Source organism: Filicampus tigris, chromosome 16 (assembly GCF_054856515.1).
Source record: "Filicampus tigris isolate MCC_2025a chromosome 16, RoL_Ftig_1.0, whole genome shotgun sequence".
Taxonomy (NCBI): domain Eukaryota; kingdom Metazoa; phylum Chordata; class Actinopteri; order Syngnathiformes; family Syngnathidae; genus Filicampus; species Filicampus tigris.
In genome coordinates, this window is record NC_141232.1 from 11983982 (window position 1) to 12006203 (window position 22222).

The following is a 22222-nucleotide window of genomic DNA, read 5'->3' on the forward strand; positions in this document are numbered from 1 at the left end:
TTTGTCAATATCAAAAATACACTTTACAGGTATAATGTGAGACTTGCGAGGGGCATTTGACAATGTCTTTGATCAACCAATAAGGGAAGATTATTGAATTCTTTTTTGTAGTGGGATAGAGAATCAATCTCAAACTGTTCAGACTTCCTTATTCAATGCCAGAAAAAAAGATGACCGGAGGAGAATGGATGTCACTCAACTTCCCTTATCTGATGTAATGTTCTTTAGAAAACAAATTGGTTGAGACTGATTTGACAAAGCCTCTCTCTTGGTTGAAGTAAAGCAGTACGCTCATTTGCCCCAGTCCCATCGGGAGGCTATTAATCAATCTTACACAATGGACCGATAGGCTACAACATTTTTTTTTTTTTAAATACATAAAAAGCTTGTAAGGCAAATAATTTTGTCCCGAACCTGCACATATTTTGCACGGCATGTACACATTTTTACCAAGAAGTGGAATTATCTCACAAATCCCACAACACAAACTACATTGTGAGACAAATAAAACTGGGGAGTACGATTTTTGTTTAGTTAGGTCCGAGAGCTGTTTTTAACGCATTTTTGGATGCAGAATCCCAAACTGATGATCTTTTCTCTATGACGCCAAGTTTTTTATAACGATAGGCCCCCCATTTTCTTCCTTTTTTTGTATTTTCCGGCATTTTGGATGCCCTGTGGATATAGGCTGCCTCTCGTAGGTCAGTCTTTCAACTGCACCAGACTTCTAGTTTGAGGGCGGAGACTTAACGGTTATTGGTGGACAAACTGTCATGTGTGTTGTGCGCTGCGTTGCGTTGGTAGAAGATATTGTCAGAGCAATGGTGACTGTGGTACGGAGGTGAAGAAATGGATCCAAGCAGGTTGGAACAGTTGGAAGAAAGTGTCAAGGGTCTTATGTGATAGAAGAATCCATGCTAGGCTGAAGGGAAAATTTATAAGACGGTGGTGAGGCCGGCCATGATGTATGGATTAGAGACAGTGGCACTGAAGAAACGACAGGAAGCAGAGCTGGAGGTGGCGGAAATGAAAATATTGAAGATTCCTTTAGGACTAACCAGGATGGATACGATTAGAAATGAGCTCATCAGACCCACAGCCAAGGTTAGACGTTGTGGGGAAAAAGTCTGAAAGAGCTGACTTAGTCGATTTGGACACATGCAGAGGAGAAATAGTGAGTATATCGGTAGAAGGGTGATGATGGTGGAGCTGTACGGACAGAGAGCAAGACGAAGACCGAAGACATGAGGGCAGTTGGTGTTAGAGATCAGGATGGAGAAGATAGACTTCTATGGAAAAGGATGACACACTGTGGTGACCCCTAAAGGGACGAGTCGAAAGGAAAAGAAGAAGAAGTTGTGTGCTGCGTTGGTAATCTTGGCTACACACACGCAAACACACCCACACACTATAGGATCTGCAAGAGCACACGCTATTTTACCCTCAACATTTGTGGGGTATCTCACATTCCAAAAAATCTGATGAGCTGGTAAAAATCAGTACGTGTGTAACCGGCTTAATGTCCCGTTACATTTCTTTCTTCACTTCACATTAATGATGAAGCTACCACATCATCATCATTCTGCCCACACTCCCGACAAGAAACATAAGCCAGATCAGGGCTGACTGTTGTGGTGAATCAAACTATCTTTCCCTCTTGGTGGAAACGTGGCATTAGCCATCTTTTCCGCTCTATGTCAGCGCCGAGCCGCCACTGGACCACGACGTCATAATACCCTACTCTCATATATAAGGGGAGCAAAACGTTCTTTTTCAAATAAATGCAGAAAAGCTGTTATTGTTCAGTTCTTTACCATTATAGGCCTCGTTATTATCGAGTCTCAATGTGCTTTGTGAAGAAATATCTTAACAGGAATATAAAATGTGAGGCGGCACCCAAGGACTAGTTTCCCTGCAATTAAAAAATGAAAAATAAAAATATGGACAAGCCTTTCTACATAATGACAAAGATGGGTAAAATTGTGCAACGCAATCTGTTATCTGTTGCTTATGATGATTTTGAACGAAATGCTTAATTTTATAACAGTACAACAAGTTAATACAGTAATCTGCAAAATTCACAGTGGGCTTTCTTGCCTTTGCTTGTATTGTTCTCATGCCGGACAGTGTGAATCCATCAAATACCACGAGAGTAGGAATATTTTGAGAATTTTATGTGTGATACCCACACCGAAATGTAACTGGTGATGGCAAAGTGTAATGATGGTCAGAGAACCTGATATGTAATGCAGGATAGCACCGAAGTAATAAACACATCGCTCTCCTGCTTGCTCAGTAAAGATGCAAATTGCAGAATTTTTAAGGAAAGAAAAAGACCATGCATCACAGTATGGCTATGTGCGTACACTCGCGGGACATTTATACGGTATATTGCAGTGAGAGAGGGAGAGAGAAAAAGAGTGATGCAGATGGTGGGTCTTGGCTAAATGCTCTGCTGTGTAATGAGAACCACATTTAGAGCGCTGAAATATGCTTAACGTGGCAGAGCACTGCACACAAAACCCACCCACCAACCCACACATCTGTACACGCACATGAACACACGTGCACACACATAAGCGCACACATGCATGACTATAATGCAAGAAAAAGACAATGATACCTCTTGAAGCAACGGTAAAACATTTATGCTTTCGTTTGCTGTCCCAGATTTATATAATTTCTATTTTGACTGTACTGTTCTTCTTAAAATCATAATTGATTTAGCTGTGACATACTTTGATAAAGACTTTTTTTTTTTAAGATAAGAACATTTGAGTGACCATGATCATAAATTCTGCCAGTATGATTACAGAGTGGTCACTGCAATCAGGAAGCAATTAAGTGCAACACAATCACAGTTCTTCACTCATAGCACAGGAGCGCTCACTTGATTGGTTACTGCATTTAAAAAACTTATAGGTAGATCCAGAATTACCTAAAAAAAAAAAATAATAAAATGGCAGCGTGTTATAATTGGGCATACACTGAAAACCTGGTCACAAAATTGGCCGAAGACTTTTGACACTGAAATAACACAGCTGCAACAGGATGTTGTGAAGCCGCAAGCAAAAACCTTTAAACAAGCGGGATGACCAGTGCAAAGCCATGATCTCTGGTCATGATGACTTGGACATTGCAGGGCACACTGCCTTGGAGCTCAGAATAAGATTGGATTTATCCGGGTGGTGGTAGCGTTGCGTCGTGCTGCCGGGAATGCATCATGGCGCACCTTGGATAGCCACGCATGCGCCTACGGCTGGACTGAAATGAGTGGAGGTGGGCGGCGGGAAAACGAGTCCAAAATTCCCCCACCGTGGCAGCCAGCCATTCATCCAGGGTGAACGTGAGGCTGCCTGGCCACCGAGGACTGCCTCTCCGGGGGGCTGTGAAAGCGTGTGCATCGCTCGGAAGGAAAAAGAGAGCACACACTTTGACAAATTTGGCAAAGTGCTGAAAATAATCCAGATGAGAGCAAAGGTATTCTATTTTTTATCAGCGTTTCGGTTTTTGGCATTGGTTGCCCCACTTTCGGTTTTCAATTTAGGCCGAGAATTTTCATTTAGGTGCATCACTATTTTGTATTATTTTGCCTTTATACTATACACCACTGCAACGCGTTGGAAATAAAACAAGGATGTGATTTGAATGTAGACATCAAGCTTTAAATATAACCCTTTTTAATGGCAATTGCCTGTGGTGTGGAACCCACGGACATGACTCCATTCTTTCCTCACTGGAGATGCTTTGACAGGGCATTCACGCAGCGACCTTTAGTTACTGCCTGTTTTGGAGTCTGCCATTACTTTTGTCTTAATGAATAAATTGCTACAAAACAACAAACGTGAATCCACTGTGTATTTATGTACCTTTACTAGCAGCGCCAACATCATAATAAGGGCAACAACAGCACTTTAATATGGTCACTATGGTAACCCTTAAACATGCAACAAACACCACAGAACAAATATAAGGTGCATGACTGATACGAGCAACTCGAAAACTGAGGTATTTTGTAGGTATAACCATTTTTATGGAACTACGCTGAAAAACATTTTTGTCACGTGTTTGCACAAAATGAAATCATTTGAATCCAGATCTATATTTTTTAAGTAGACTATACGTCTTCTTAAAAATAATATCTGGATACAGATGATTTTATTTTATTTTATACTTAGCAAAATAAAATTGAGTAAATTCAACCATAAAATTAAATGCATAGTCTTGTCATCTCGGTTCCTTTATGGTTGTAGCAGGTACGATATCCATTGTTGTCGTTGTCTTTTTGACGCGACGCCCACCGACTTGGAACTTAACGGTTTCAAAACAACTTGTGTCCGGGAGTATATTTAGCTGCGCGCAGCACTCAAGTATGATGTTGCCATATCAAGGTGGAGTTCATGCATTTCTTCTGGTTGTTTTCTACTTCCAGAAATACGCCATAGCAAACCTGCTGTGCATAGTGGTTTGCTGGTATGCTTTTATTTTGAAGGCCGTGAACGAAGGGAAGTGTGGAAAATAAATAACTTGTTGAATGCGACTTCTGGCCGTCTGTTGGACCCAAATAATTATACAATACGACAAAACCAACCCCGGGGCTCGTAATGGAAGTAAGCACACGCAGTTGGGTAAGTAGTAAAGTACTTATGGCGCATTTTGAAGGATGTCCACAGCAGGTTCGAAGAGTAAATTAGACAGTTAATGATCCTTAAAAAGCTTCTGCCCTTAGCATCTCTCCCGCGGCGGCGTCAATCACAGACACTTTTTTTTTGGGGGGGGGGGGGGGGGGCAGAGGGCAGAATGGGGCAGGGTGTGATAATTTTTATGAAAAAGGGTCAAGTGCCCAGCTCTGGAAAATATATACCTCACCATAACACTAAATCAAGAACCGCTCGCCGCATATTGTGCAGAGCGAACTTCGTTCGTGCGTGGGAATCACCTGACACCGTAATTCATATTTCAAGTAGGTCTCCTGCTATTGTCTGTGAAATGCACTTTTGTTTTTCTTCTCGGTCATAGGCTCTTGTTTTGTTTCATCACTGGGCCATTTCTTTGTTGCAAAGAAACTTTCAAAATATGTACATTTTTTATTCATTTTGCTAGCTTGTTGGTTAACTTTTAGCGACCGGACAATAAGCACCTTGCCATGCGCCAATAATCCGTCATAGATGGATGGACCAGAGAATTCTGTCACTTTGCAAAATTAAATATTTTTCATGCTAAGATAATAAATAAACGGGAAATACTGTACGATTTTTTTATCCTTTCATCTGTGCGGCCCGGTCCAACGTGATCCACGGCTCGGTTGTTGGGGACCACTACCGTATACATCTGAATGGTTGCTTTCTAATCAGTGGAATGCAACTGAGAACTTAAGATGAAACGAGTATCACAAATCTTATTGTGGAGTTGAGACTAGATCACTTCATCAATAGTGTGGACAGGAGCGATGACACCAGCAACCAATACCATTTTCATTATGCATACAGTGCTGAGCCTTGATACAAATTACAATACATCACCGAAACCAACTCAAAATAAGGTTGTACACACCCCTTTCTACTGAACAAACAAAATGACACTTCTGGTATAAATTTCACAGCTGCAGCTACAGTACTTTCACTCCCTCTCCTTACCACATAAATCTATTGACTCCTACAAGCTTTTACTCAGACGAAAATGTAAGAATTAGGCTCAGTTGCACGCACGCGCACACAGACACGCGGCTGCTCACGCGACCTGCGAAAGAGGCATGTAGCATGCTGCTTTCTGCAGTCACAGCACAAACAGCGTGGTGCAAGAGAGTATCTGTAGACGCGACACTGAGCAGAAAGAGAGACAGAGAGGGACAAAGAGAGAGAAGAAACGTGTACCAGTATTCTCTGGGGTACCTGCTCTACCATGTCGTCTCTTCCTTCCATGCACATCCAGCTGTGCTATAAAGTCCAGCCCTGCAGTGTTTGCCTACAGCTAGCATCTATTATGGATAGCTCTGTGTATGTGAGTGTGTGTATACGGGTAAGTGTGTGTGAGTGAGCAGCAGGAGGAGGTGCTACTGGGAATGACAGAAGCATTCCTTAAAAAATGTTTTTTTTCTCCAACTCGGTCTCTTCTCCTAACTTCCACTCACAGGTTTTCTTCCCATGGTCTAATCTACAGTGTTACCACTCACATATTATGGAAATGTTTTTTAGGCATCATGTACGAGACGCTGTCTCCTGTAAAGAGGAACATTATTGTTCCATTTTGACATCCTTCTCCAAATGTGGTAAAGCATCTCTGGAACTCCATTTTGGCAGCATAAATGTTTCAAACGGATAAGCACAGCACAGGTGGAGTCATTTTTTACACAAACCATTACATTATACTAAATAAGTCGCAAAGACCTCCGACTTAGAAAACACCATATGCCAGTGAGGAGGACGATGGAGAAAAACAGTCAATGCAGAGAACCCCCTGCTGGTACCACTGAGGAATCCATTAGCGGATGTAGATGTGCAGATGTGATTGATGAAACTCCAAAAGCTCTTCAGTGGATTGTTTTCCCATTAAATACTCATTTTCAGACATCCACGACTTGGTACGCCACCAAACTTAGCAAAGCTTGACTACTACAGACAGAAAGCAGATGATTGGCATAAGGAGAAAGAAACTTGTACCGGTGGATCCACACATTTTATCTCAGCCAATTAGTAATTATCTTATTCAGACGGCTTTACTGTATTTTTTGGAAACGACTAAATAAATACAAACCATGTGCATTAATGGAAACAGAAATAATCTACACCATTACCATCATAAAGCCTTTATCAACTGTCCAGACAATGTTTTCAAATCCCCGTGTGTACCAGACTTTAGATGCTCATTGAGCAGACCCTATACATTTCGAATTACAAACGTACTTTTTCCAAACACTAATGACCAGACTTCTCAGTGAAAACGTTGCAACTTTTAAGCTTGCCTTATCATGGATCCCCACAGCAAATCACTCACATGACATGTGTGACACAGTTTTTATCCCTGATACAACCCATCCATGTTTTATACAAGCCAAACCGCCCTGACTGGGTGTTGGGACACTGCTGGGGATCAAACTCATGCTGTCTGCATGAAAGGCAGCAGCTTCCCAGGCAGTATCTCTTTCAAGCTTGGGTCCAGAGGAATGGGAGCTTGAGGGTTATATGCAGGATCGTAACTGTTCCCAGTCTTGGGAACTGCAGTCCATATTTGGTACAGATGTTCCGGTACGCTATTCCTGCTACCTGGTTATGCCGCTCCATTTATGCGTTGCCTGCCAGCATTTTACACCCTGCTGTGATATGCCAGACTGCCTTCGGGCTTCTTTGGGCAGCCTGTACCTGAGGTCTTGTGTGATGTGGGTAACCCTAGCCTCTATTGATCTTGTGTTTAGGACCTATTCTTATATTGTCATAATTACTACCCCCGTGCTGTCTTTCAGTCCAGTCTTTTCCAGCTACTGGTATGTTTTTTAGATGTCAGCCACTTCTTCAATTTGTCAGTGGTACCTGCAATGTAGGGGCTTGTCTTTCCATGACAGTCCATCTGGCTCCTTCTTCTTAATGGGCTTTTTTTGTCTGGGACATTCACTAAGCAGGCTGGCCTGTTGTTTCTTCCTGCCTGTGATGTTCATTTGTCCTAGCGCCACATTTTATTGCTTTGTGTACAGCTGTGAAGTTGGTCGAAGTTTGTAGACGGAAACGCAAACGGAAGACCATTTACAACGGTGGGCGGACCAGCCTATAGGCGATGCTACTATTTGTTCCGGCCAGACAAAAAGACTGATAAACAGACGACGGGAGGGTGCAGGCAGAAGGTGAAAAGAGGACAGTGACATTTTTGTAAAATGTTCTGACAATATCTATCTTGTTATATTGTTATCGTGATATAAAATGGCCTATATCGTAATAGAAGATGTTTTCTCCCAGCACGAACTCCCTCGCTAGAGAAAAGCACGCCTTACATATCATATCTCATATCATATTTTCCATTTTTCATACATTTCCACACCTGGAAATTAAAATTCCATTCTTTCCAAAAATAATGGGGCAAGCCCTAGCTATCTCATGATATTTGCTGAAGTGCCTGGTGATGTCATGCACAATGGTCTTCACACTGCAAAAACTTTCGGTTTTTGAAAGACTTAAGAAATCACTTTTTCCTCTTCATTTAGATGGAACTGAATCATAGAACTGTTGGGTTACCCAACACTCAGGCTGAATACTTTTGTTTGTATATAGTACAGTATGTTACAATGATTCCTTCAGCATAAACTATAGTAGGCACAATATGTTCATGTATTGCGTATTTTTGGGCATGTTACATTAAAAAAAGAAAAAAACATTGCACAATGAAATAAATGAAAGAAAAACGTTTAGAATGCTATACTGTAAGGAGATTTTTATATCATTTTCAATGGGCAATTTTTATTTGATCTTTTAACATGATGTACTGACTCCAACTGTTTCAATGCTTGACTACAATCTAAATAGAGAATGTTGTCTCTAAATTAATTACTTAACAAATTCTGATATTGGAAGCTGTCCTTCTCATCTATCAGCCCACCATTTTCTGACTCATCCCACAGACATAGAGCATGTCTCAGCCTGGAAATGGTTATGGTCCACTAAAAAAAAAAAGGTCAGCAAATAAATCAAAGCGCAAATGGAGAACCAGTATACACAGACTTGTGCATAGGTTCACACATATACACACTGACAGTGTATCATCCACAGATCAATGGCTCACTAAACTGGCATGGCCTTCTGACTGCCTGATGGCCCAGACACACAAAGAGGAAGGGAGTGTGGTTGAAAACGGAGTGGATATACAGCTGAGGAAAGGGTGGGATCAATCCTAGTGTGTGTGTGTGTTTCTGTGTTGGATGCGTGTTTATATTGGTCTTGTAGTTGACAGATGGTTTGGGATGAGATGAGGCAAGGTGTGACCGAGCGGAGCTACAGAAAAGAATGAAGATTGAACACGCATGCACACACACACATGCAAACACGCACACACGCACACGCAGCATCTCAATGAGTCAGCCAGACTCCCACTATTATCCTCCCACAAACCTACACTGAAATTTAAAGAACAATGTGAATTCTATTATACCTCACTAATTTGTGTGCCCATCCACATTTTAGAATATTACCTTGTCAGTTCCTCTTATCGAAGAACAGAAACTTGTTCATGTCATGTGATGTAAGCTGTCCTTGCCATATTCTTTTCTACGGAGATAGTGTTGGCACACTTCCATTAATGAAGAAGAAAAAAAAAAATCTCACAATGGTTGCTGAAATAATGAAAATATGGCATTGATTCTACTGGTGCAATGGAATTATTTTAAAATACAATTGAGAGAAACCAGCTTAAAAAAGCAGAATAGTAAAACTGAGGCCAACAAACTAGACCCTCTCAATGCCTAAGCCGTGCCTACAAAATCTGTTCGGAAAGGTTATGAAAGTCTCGAATAACAGTGAAAAAGTTGATTATTTGTTGCAAGCAGGATTAAAAGAAGCCCAGAGGTACAGAAAATTCGCTAAGTATGTCATTAGAGTGGCAAAGTTGGCAATTGTGACGGGGTGGAAAAGTCAAAGAGTAGCCATCAAGTCATCGCAACGCCCTAGCTTTCTTGTGAGTCTCTTTGAAAAAATAAGCAAGAGAGGGGTCGGAAATGTCGCTCAAAATAGTGGCAAAGTCGCTAAGTTGCCAACACTTCACTGTAACAAGCTTGTCCCACTTGTGAGCAAATGGCTCCAGCAGCTCTCCAGACTGCATGTTTCAGCACCTTCCACAGATATTCAATGGAATTTAGATCAGGGCTCTTCAGAATAGACCAATGTTTTGTTCTTAGCCATTCTGGGCTCGACCTATGTGTTAAAGATCATCATCCTTTTGGAGGACGGATGCTCTGTGGCTGAGACCAAGCTTCCCTACACCGAGCAGAACATTTTATTCCAGAATGCCTTGATTCCTCTCAAGATTCCATTGTAACCTGCAGAGTTTCACTATTTATACAACATTAAATTCAGCTGTCTTTGCATATGTAGGCTATTGTAAACGTTGTTTATGATGATGCTTGCGGTTGTCGCAAAGGCTTCCATTTCAGATGGGAGAGGCATGATACGTGAATATATGGAGCAAAGTAAGTGCTGTCTGTAGGATATTAACTATGAACATTACTTAGACCCCCTCATACATTTCCTGTGCCCCCCCCCCCTAAGGCTGGGCTCTGCTGATGGGTCTGGTCTACTGTGTGGTGGAGTGGCATGTACCAGTTTTCGCAAACATATTATAATTTGCTCAACAAGCTCACGGATGTTGTTCTGTTGTCAGGATCAGTGTTTGTACATTGTTGCATCTAAAATCCATCATGGCTACATATGCAACTCGATGAGAGTGATAGTGGCTGCGAAAAAACTAATGCTGCCGTGGTAATATCCACCACCCATCTGTGGGCCTGTGACTGTGTGAGAGAGTGAGACTTAGCTCACACATAAACTGTGAACAATGCTGATAAATCACCACATTTTTTATAGCAATTCTGTGTTGCCTTTTATGACATAGCAATATGTTCATGCAATACAACGTAATTGTGTCCTTTCGGAGAATTTTGTGTTCACTATATCTATCGGAGCTTAGATAATACAACAAAAATTGAAAATAAAGAAGAAAAAGCCCACCCCACACAAACCTCAACTCTCCCCTGATAAGTCTTAACATGGATGATGTTCCCCCAAGTTCGTAATGTGATGGCATGCATTCAAGGGTCGTTTCACCATTTAAAATTGGATTTTTGACAGAGCAGTGCCCTGCTATGAATTGTGACGTGACCTTGGCTCACAAGCGCTATGCAGATGTGATCAAACCTTCCCACACACATTCATAAAGACTTGGAAATGACTTATTCTGTAGTCTGTGTGTGAGCAAGTCAATGACTAAATAAATCTGCCGGGCATATTTGAGGGCTATCATATCCTATTCTATCAAAGGTGACATACAATATTTGATCAGTTGCTGTGAGTATTCCTGTATCATAACCTTTTTGCACTGTTAATCTGCAAAAATTGCATTCAAACCATCTTTGGATTGTTACTACAGAACTTGACAGTTTGGAGTATTGCATGTCTCTGGGTGTTTTTAAATAGGCACGAACTCGTCGGTTAATGTAACACTCATGTTGCTTGAGGTGATATTTATCAAAGCATCTTTACAAATCATTGCAATGACACCTAACATCATTCAGTCCATATAGATGTTTGTGCCAACACTATTTAGCAGTGCCAAATATATCAAAAATCTGTCAAAATCGGCACGGCACAATCACTTGAATATTAATAATGGAGCCGTGACTTCACACTGAAAAAACTTGCACAAACCCACACCCACAATGGTAATGATATTATTTCTTTTGCGCTGGATAAAAGCGCTCCTTTATAAGCTTGTTTGTTAAAATAGAGCCTTCAAAATGTGATTGATCCATTTACGGTGTTTGTTAAATATAGTATTATCCAAGGCCATCCAAAATGCACAATGTTTTCGAACGTTACTGTACATGTGGATGAGCTTCCCGCTTTTTTTATTTGTTTTATCTGAGGGAAATAAAGCAGAACACAGACAAAAAGAAAATATGTGCCTTGTCTGAATTCCCTGACAACCATAGAAGCATATCAACAGAACATCTTTTTACATAGTATATTGTATATTCTTTGTTGATCTGTAGACTTTAAGACACATGAATAGTATTCTCTATTGCACAATAAAAAATTCTTAGAAGTGTGAAATGCTGAACTACTAGAGTGAAGATATTTTTCGGACCCCCCAAAAAACGGCTCTGTACTGCCCTCTACGGAGGTTTTACCAGAGCCCTGTCCCGGTGCGTTTGAACTTTACTAGGGCTACGAAAATTGGGGGGCACGTGTAGCATATGTACAAAAAAGTCAGCAGAAGCCATATGGGTGGTTCTCTGAATGTACGCTCCAGCCAGATGTTCAAACGCTGACCCACTTTGAGAGTCAATTTTGTCTTCCCTTTACAATCAATAACCAGGTTGCACCGCTTTCAATAGTGCAGACGTACTGCAGGGATAAAATAAACAGCTTGATTGAGATTCGTGCTGCCGTTTGAGTGTGAATATTTTTGGAGTGGTGAAAAAATGACACCTGTACCATAGTATCTATAAAACTATTGTATCCTTCAATTATGTGGCATAAAGTGCAATGCCAACATGCAAGTGTGACACTGTGAAAGATCTGGTTGCATTCCACAGTCAGACTATCATCATCATAAAACCTGCACGTGTTAACTGTACAGGCAATTGTTTAAATCAGTGATTCTTAACCCAGGGCCGCCACCAAGAGGACCATACAAAATTCCATTTTACACCTGTGGCTGGTTGGTTACAATACAGCTTGCCACCACTTGGTGGGAGTAATGCATCAGTCAGTTGTTAAATAAGCCACAATCAGCAGAAGAAGCCAGTAAAATCCTGTAGCGAAGGTTATGGAGATAAAATTCCAAATATTCATTGATCCATTTTCTATAACCCTTCTTATTAGGCTTACTGGTGATCTGGAGTCTAATTTCGAGGTACCGCAGGGCACAAACAAGCATTCACATGCACACCGACAGGCAATTCAAGTTTTTCAGTTATCGTTCATATTTTGGGAATTTGGGAAGGAGCCCAGAGAAAACCCATACAAGCACAGGGAGTACATCACACACACAGGAGAACAGCATCTGAAATTTGAACCCAGAGCCTCTGGACTGTGTCACAGAACATCTAATTCTATTCCACGGTGCTGCCCGTGGATAAATATTGAAAATGGAAAAATGAAATGTCACACACGGACACACGATCTGGGGTTAGAATCCGGTCTCCAAGTGTCCACTCCACAGCGGCCAGCTTTGCATCATCCGCAAGCGGAGATCCCATCAACAAAAATACCAAAAGAAAGACAACTCCAACCATGCGCACAGTTAGACTGCGCTTTGCCCAAAGTGTTTATGCAAAATCTTTTGGTAGCAGCTAAATAAGAGGGGCCAAGACCGTGAAGAATTGTATCTATTATTACCAACCGTCCATTTTACTACAGTGCTTTTCAGGGTCATAGATAAGCTAAAGACTATCCCAGGTGACTGTGGGTGAAAGATAGGGTACACCCTGGACTGGTCGGCAGCCAATCACAGGGCACGTACAGTATAGGCAAACAACTGTTTACACTCACATTTACACCCATCGACGAGTTAGAGTCGTCAATTAATCCAACATGTTTCTAGAACATGGGAGGAAGCAGTGTAGCATCCTGGAGAAAACACCATTAAAGCAGAGTCAGAACATGCAAACGCAACGCAGGAGGACCTGAGCTTACTGTAGATTCCAACTTATAACCTCTTGACAGTGAGGCAGATGTGCTCATCAATATTTCATTATTTTGTGCGGTTGTAGTCAGACCATAAGTTGAACCTACAAAAATGAGTGGGTAACAGGGATGCCTATTTTTAACCACAAATTTCTTTACAAATGTCTGTGTGTCTGTCTGTCTGCCTGCGCACGTAATATTCATCTGGGTGAATTAATGTTATTCACGCACAAACACTGTAGCCTGTTCCAGCTACAGTGTATTAGCAGAGTCAGACATCAGGGGGATTTCTGTTTCAGCAGTGTTGGCTCTGTGCTGCTGCAGCCCCAAAATCACACGGGAGTGGAAACGTTATGCAACCGAACTGAGAGGCACTCTCTGCACGCTTAACACCCACGCAAAATAGAATAGCAGGGTTCCCAAGCAGTACAGGCAGGCTTTAAATAATGCATATCAGGACAAGATCACTGACACACACACACAGTTTCCTTTTTAAATGAGTTGTCTTGGAAATGAAACAATATTATGTTGGGACTGCTTAAAGAGTCAACCCAAACATCTTTTTTGCAGAATATGTTCCATGCAGGCACTCGAGTTGAAATACGGCATTCTGATTAATGTGTTTGTGGAATAAGTGTTAATTCACTCGTTTTTAGCCATCTCAGTGGGCAGCCATTTTGTCACTTCTGTCGACTGAAGATGACATGAAGTTGCTCAGGGCTCAGATAATGACCAATGACGGCTCACCTGTTTTCTGAACCACGAGCTAACTAAAAACGGCTGGATTCCAATAAGCATAATGATAAGATATTTTTACTAGGAAAAGCAGCGTTTGCCCGATGAAAATTGTTTGCTAAGGGGGAGGTGGGAGGATGGGGGAGTCTCTACAGAGAGTTTGGAACAATATTCGGATTCTACGTAGCCATATATATATATATATATATATATATATATATATATATATATATATATATATATATATATATATATATATATATATATATATATATATATATATATACATATACACACACACATACATGTATACATACATACATATATACACATATACAGAGCTATATATAAACAAGTTGTTATATGCCAAACACTATTCTAAATTGTTTGTTTCAATCTACAGCTTTGAAGCTTGTTAAATTCATCATCAAAATGTCAACTAATTAACACTATTTGGACACATAATTTGGAAGTCTAATTACACCAGCATTCTAATTACACCAGCATTCTAAATAACACAAATGCATATTAGCAGAACTTTACATATGATCTCCCTGATTTCTGCCGGGCTGTTGTTTTCAAAAGAGGTACATTTACAATGCAAATGTCATTATCACATCATCATCACGTCATCAATGTAAGCATGCAGAGCAACATTTGGCCAAAAGACAACAGTGAACAGGACTCTCCGGCTGCTCCAATTAGCTGTCATTAAGTCCAACATTTCACGCCATCAGCTAAACACGCACACACAGACATTAATAATGATGGGGATTGCTGTTGAGCTACACACACATTTTTGCACTATTATTAAGTACACACTCATTGCAGTGAGCAAAAAAGCGATTAAAGTTATTAATATGGTTGGGATTCGGTCAGGCAGATTTTGCAATAGCCCCGGGCACACAGCCGAGCTGAACCTTTTGACTTACAGTAATGTGTGTCAACCTTGTTTGTGTTACTGGACAGATCATTTGTTTGGGAATATGAAAGCACCTTACTTGACATGAAGCGCTTAAAAAACACCTTTTATAAATTGATATTAGGACCTCGTAAAGATTTGACAGTACAATACAGATTTAATTATTTGTCACCGTTTGCCTTCCATTTTTTCATAATGGTGACAGTTGGTAAAAAAGTGCTCACCTTGTATATTGCATGAGTGCAAGAACTTGATTTGAAATACGTGACAAAAAAAATAAAGAAAAGACCGACCCAAATATGGAATTTGGGATTGTCTGCTTGAGATACCCAAGGACCTGGCATTGTGGCATTTAGCAAGGCACCAAACCCCAAATTTGTTTGCGAAAATCCCTCACTTTCCCGTCTCTCCGACTGGCACGGCATGTGTGTGTAGATGTGCAGTAAATTGTAAAAACAAGAGTGTCCAATTGAATTTCTCCTTGGGGATATTAAAAGACTCTTCTTCTACAGCAGCTACTGAGAGAAGGACTCTGACAATTGATATTTTCTTGACCTAGAAATTCCCTTTGCCCATTTATGCACCTTTGCACACCAAGCACAGAGCATGGAGGTGCAAAACCAGGTGAGACATTTTGTTCAAGCAGCTTCAGAATACACGTGTGTGAACGTGTGTATTCTGTGAGCCAAAGCTTTGGGAAATCCTTTACAATTAGTAAATAATGTTATGGCATATTATTGAAACAGAATATGTGAGTACGAGAACCCTTGTGCCAATAAAATAAACGGTCTGAGCCAATATCTATCACTTGTATAAACTTTTATTTTTCATAAATCCCATATGCATCATTCACTTTGATTGTAATGCACTGGGTCACACAGCCAGACGTGTGGGCAGCTCCTGACCGTTTGTAATAATGGGGCATTTTATTGGAAACAAGCACCTGAGTGTCAATCTGTATTTCATGCCGTAGTGATTACGATTATTTCTTTATTTCTTTAAATTATCATTAGAAGAAAAAACAATAGCCGACTAGCTGTTGCTGCTGTATTGTCACAAACAGAAACAGTAGCCATTGTGATAAAAAAAACAAAAAAAACAAACAAAAAAAAAACAAAACAAAAAACAAATGATGCTGTGTTTGATCAAATATAAGTGACATGGAAGTCCTGCATTGTTGACATGGGTTCACCATGCTGTAAATTAATGTGTGTGTGTGGTAATATTAGCCTTGACTCTGGCTATATTATCCTTTAGTGAATCTGTCACTTCCAATTTTGTCTGACACATTGCTAAAGTGGGCCCATATACACAACAGCACATGCGGACACAAACTTGTGACTCTTTTCATGGTTTACATAATGTATTCCTATGGTTTGCCCTTCACAACTGAACCGGATCACCTCTAACACTGAACCACAATCATGACTCTAATTTTAATATATGATAACATATGCAGTACAGGTATGTGCATTATACAGCATCTTTGCTGTCTTACAACACATCGCAATGTAACACATTTAGAACAAATCAAGGACACAGACATTCAAAGTTGAAATCATGCTACAGTGCCTGGAAGTTACAGCTATAATAAGCTAACAATTGATTTATTCATTGTTTTGAATTCTGCTGATTGTGTAAATTAATGTAAAGAAATTTAGTGTATCCTCAGGTCCAGGTGTTTGCTGTTGTGTTACTTCATTAGGTTCAAAGTATTTCATGTTTCATTGTTAGTTCAAACAATTACAACTGTTATTCTTGAAAACAAGATACGGATGTGGATTTTTCCCCCTTTGTATTTCATGCCATATAAATAAACATTTCAGAAATGCAAGTCAATTAATTCAAAGATAATTAAGTCGGGCCCTCGAGCCTTCCTTGTATTTTGGCAGCCAGTTTTTGTGTTATGGTCTAAAGTTAACTGGATGGCACATTGTTGCCACACAACACGAACGAATAAATGAGCTGGCAATCTGGAGCTTTTCTTTGCTGAGTTTGCATGGCTTCCCTCTGGGTTTTCCGGCTTTCAAAATCATGTATGTTAGGTTAATTGAAGACTCTAAATTGCTTGTCGGCGTGAATGTGAGTGTGAATGCTCTCTGCGATCGACTGGAGAGCTGTCTGCCTTTCACCCTTAGTCAGCTGGGATAGGCTCCAGCCCCTTTGTGACCCTGCGCAGGACGCCTGGTATAGATGATGGATGGATGGGTTAATTGGACAATTCTCGAAAGTGAAGCTGTCTTTTATGTCCAATACCCAATGTTGATTGGTTCGGGGTACTGGAGTCGATCATGTGCCTTTCCTGCTAGTTCTTAAACAGCCATTTCACAATTGAATACATTATATAAGCAAGGAGTCTCACAAGCCCTCACCACTACCTCTCTCTATGTGTACTTGAAGATAATCAAAAAAATGTATTTTTTAACGAATATGACATGATATCCCACCCAACAGAAAAGGGGCAATCAAACGTATGATATTCTTAATTTCAGCACAATATTTGTTTTCGTGATGGAATTGCATTTTTTTTTCACCTTTGTCACAACCCAGATATTTTAGCTTCAGATAAAATAAAACCTGTTATAGGATTTTCATAACAGAAATGTGCTGGGTCATATTTGAATCTAAAACAGGACTTTTGTCATGTATTTAGTCTTCAAGCATTTCCAAAGCCAGTGCTCCATTATCACTGATTTGGAGTCACATCTGAAGGTGCTGCTTTGCTTAATGCTTCCTTTTGCTGACTATTTTCCCCTTTTTAAATAAGATATTGCCATGTTCAGTGAGATTTCACAACGCGGTATTACCTTTTTATAAGGTAAAAAAATTCCATTATGTCCAGCAGAGAGAGAAACAAATTACGTTACAATGTGTATTATATGGTACAGTACAACAGCATGACAAAGAATATATATGTATTTTTTTTTTTACAATCCCAGCACTAATGGCCACATACTGCCATAAATGTTGAAAATAAAGCTTGTTAAAACACATAGTTGCCCGAGTCTAGGGCTAAAACTAACGATTAATCAATTAATCTGTCTATTATTTTGTCATTATTTTTTCATTTCAATCCCTTTATTCAAAAACAGGACATTATTTCAAAATGACAGAGCAGCAAATGTATAAACAATTTACAATTCCGTTACTGGTTTGGTCAGTCGCAAAACAGGCAAAAATTTCAATTTTTTTTCCCCCCAAAAATAAAAAAAAAAGTGCAGTGATAGTCAATGATTAGTCGACTATCAAATATAATTATTGATTAATTCCACAATTGATTAGTTGCCTATCAATTGTCGCACCTTTACTTGAGTCATAATTGTCACAGGCAGCTGTATTTTACATGAGTGAAAAGAAACAATGTATCAACATAAAAACATATAAAACAGTTTAACACACATGCACACTGCGATATGGAAAATGTACCTGTTAATGGACACACACACTAGCACACGCACGCACAGTCACTCGCATGTCTACCGTGTGGAAGTGTGTGTGCTCAAAAGCGACAGAGGTGAAGACAGATGGGGAGCAGAGGCAGCCACTCCAACTCTTTCATCCCTCATCAAACTATTAATTCATCCTCACTCACTCCTCACACACACACACACACACACACACACACACATAGATGAATATTAATTGAGATTGTGGATGATCTACACACACATCTTCTCCACTATTTGCTACATGGCTGAGCCTGATTAAAGCCAATCGTTTACATAATTAACATATGGTTCTAGCCCTGTCTCAAGCCTTTCTCTGCCTCTTTCATTGAGCTCAATGTTATGTTTCCATCCAGTACTGTTTAGGAAAGATTTGTAAAGGATAAGTACACTCTAAAACACTTGGGTAAAAAAAACCACAATTTTGGGTAAAAAAAAAATCGACCGATTCACCACTTGGGTCAATTTGACACATTGTTTTCAGAAAACAATCCAAAAAATTGGGCTGTTTTGTACAAAACAACGTAAGAAGTGGCTGGCATTTTTCTCTGTCAAAGTGCTTCGTAGTTAAATGCAGGCCCAAAACAATATCATTGTTTTTATGGATTCTTCTTGGAACTAACTAGGCCAGGGATGAGCAACTTATACAATGGAGGGGCCACAATTTTTCAGGATGACATGTGACCACACACTTCCTAACCAGATGACAAAAATGGGCTTTCCGGGTGACGCGGCTGCTGTGCCCCCATCGCATCTCGCAATTTGGTGACGAAAAGTAGACTCAATTTTAGACAACGTAAATAGAAGTCTAACATGTGGCGCAGGTGTTGTATATAAGGTGATTTAAGTGTATTTGACAGAGGCGCAGGCAGACTCAGACTAAAAACTGAAGTTTTAGCGTTTTACTGGAGTCACAGCACACACCCGTCGTATCGTTCGTTCACTTGTAAGATGGTAATCTCAGCTGCTTTAGATCTTTTCCTTTGCCCTTATGACAATATCAAATCTGTTTGATATTATCATAAGTCTTTCAGTCTTTGCGGTAATGTAACACAATCGACAACCAATAGACGACCTCTAACAAACCCGGAAACATGGCTAACAATAACGAGAGTGGCATGAATGAAGGGGAAACCCCGGCGAAAAAGTGACTTGAGCACAATGGGGAAATAAATGTCAAATGACTAAAGAATCTAGTCGTAGTCTTGTAAATAGTGACTCTGCAAAATTCGCCGTCTTTGTAAAACCTCAGTCTGAGACTAGGCTATGACTAAAAACACTAACTTGTCTTGACTGTGGGATGTGAGCACTTTCATTTCTACACCACCATCCAATCAGGCTCTAGAAAAGTATAATGTATACTCCGCGTGAAATTGCTATGGTTTGCTGTGATATTTTAATCCAGCATTATAAATTACGTGTCAAGTTATTTTTGGGGCATTTCAGCTTAGCAACAGCATTTATCTGCTATTTGCATTTTACATTTTTTTTTCAGATAGAAATAAAATCTTAAATATGTTGTATCTTCATATTTTCTCTTGACAAAGGTAAACTGAGTCAGAGGTCAATTTCAGATTCTTTCCCCCACTGATTGAACTTAGCAGAAACACCTTACTTACAGATACTGTACGAAGAACTAATGGAAGCTGAACTGGCTCAATAAACATTTACATAAGAGTCCAGAAATTGATCGCACACTCTCTCAGGAAATAAATAACAAGACTCAACTGTTTTAATGTGACCACAGTAAAATACGCAACCACACAGTACCATTTGAATTAAAAACACCAACATCAGCCCTCTTACATTTACATAAATCCCATTAGCGCAATATTTTGCACGAGGCCCGAGAGAATATGAAAAGGTGAACTGCATTCAGCGATTCACAACTGAAGATGGGATGTCATGTTATACAGAATGCCACACAGAATTGTCAACATGTTCTTTCATTCTTTATTGGATTGCCGAAAAAGATATATTTCAAGTATGGGAGCCAAATGACTTCAATCTATTAATCCATTTCCATTTGAGCATCCTTCCATTAATGTTTCCTAAACCGGTTAACTGCTTTCAAGAAGTATACTTTGCATCGCACCGTGCTGTTGATAGACATCTTTTTTTTCGCAAGCGACGGAGCAAAAGGGTGTAACTTAATGAACAATAATAGGGCATGTCAAAGAAACTGTGATGACATTTCACAATTTCCTGGTTGACTCCATAATTAGCTAAAAAGCTCAGAAGAGAAAGAAACAGGTAATTACAGTGCATGTGAGCACACACACACACGCACCCCCACACACACACACCCGCACCCGCACCCACACACTGTACATGTGCACACTCTTACAAGACAGTCAGAAATTCCGCTTCAGGAAAATTATCTGCGTGTAGGTGTGTGTATGTGTGTGCTACTCCCTTGCAGAAGTGCTTGCATCGGCAGGTTCACCCTGAGAGCCTCTCAAATCAAATGACCAAGAATAATGTGCAGAAAACTGCTGAGCTTGGCAAGACTATACACACACACACACACACACACACACATACACACATTTTTGCAGTTGTTTTTCCCTTTTTGTTTTAATTCTGTCCTTTCCTTAATCCTTTCCTACATTCGCTTTCATCCTGCCTGTACAGTGGAACTTGTAAGATACTATTTGACTCAACTATGAAATATATTATGAGTGTTTGTTTCCATTTCAAAACATGATAACTGAGCAAATAATGCCATAAGCAGTTATTGAGAGTGAATATTTGCAAGAGCTATATTGACAATACCTGTTCAGTAGTAGATGCAAATACAGTGGACTAATGTTCCTATTAATTGAAACAACTGTGACCATCATGTAGTGTAGATATACACAAACATTACACAAGGGTACAAAATACTGTATACATTCACACCAAAGACGCTGTGTGTGTGTGCATGCGCAAGCGTGCGTGTGGATGTGCGCGTGTGTGTGCGTGCGCGCACACTGGTCCTGGGCCAGTGACTAGCACAGCGCAGCATTGTGGATGCTGTATAACAAATAGGACCTGTCAGCCCAGGCGGGGGAGAGCGAGAGACAGCACAGATGATTGATTACTACAGTGTGTGTGTATGTGTGTGTCTCCCCTGACCAACCCCACGCCACCCCCCGCCCCCACCATCCCCCAACCCCAACACTCAGACACACACAGACCTTGCACTAAATAAGGCGCTGATGTCAACACTTTGTCTCTTAAAACTAAGAAGTGGCCGAAATTGAGTGTTATTTAGGATTCCTCCACATTGGATGTAGGATAGCATCAAACTGAGAAGGGGAATCCGAATATGTTTTTAAACCAGAAACACACACTCTTACCCTATTAGAGTACGTAATGAAGGAAAGTTACCGCTCTCTCTTGGGTGTATTTTTCTTCAATTTCACTCAAAACTGATCACTGCAGTTTAATACAAACGCAGAGAATTTTGCAGACAATAATATGAATAGAGCTGAGAGATGACAAGCTGATTGAAAGAGTGAACCTATAGTAGTATAGAAATAATAATAGTCTAGTGTAGCCTACATACAGTATGAATACCCTTCCATTCAGTTAATGGCTTGTTATCATGAGAGTGGCGGTTGAGCTGGAGCTATGAAATGATATATATATATATATTTTTTTTAGGGCTGTCAAAGTTAAAACATTAACTCTGGAGATTAATGTAAATTTAATAACGCACTACTGTTTTACTTCCTTTTGCAACTGACCTTTGC

General features: G+C 40.1%; 1 protein-coding gene across 10 annotated transcripts in view; it reads right to left on the bottom strand.

Annotated features, from left to right (window-relative positions):
- rbfox1 (RNA binding fox-1 homolog 1) overlaps positions 1-22222 on the bottom strand; it is a 154438-nt gene that overhangs the window by 35196 nt on the left and 97020 nt on the right. The window contains exon 1 of one of the 10 annotated variants that reach the window (XM_086055334.1): positions 5874-5972. The exons of 8 other annotated variants lie outside the window; for them this stretch is intronic. In XM_086055334.1, the coding sequence (XP_085911460.1) occupies positions 5874-5927 (54 nt within the window). In that variant the 5' untranslated portion in view covers positions 5928-5972. Of the gene's footprint in view, positions 1-5873; positions 5973-22222 lie in introns of those variants that run through there. One more of the 10 variants, XM_086055335.1, reaches the window with a different exon arrangement.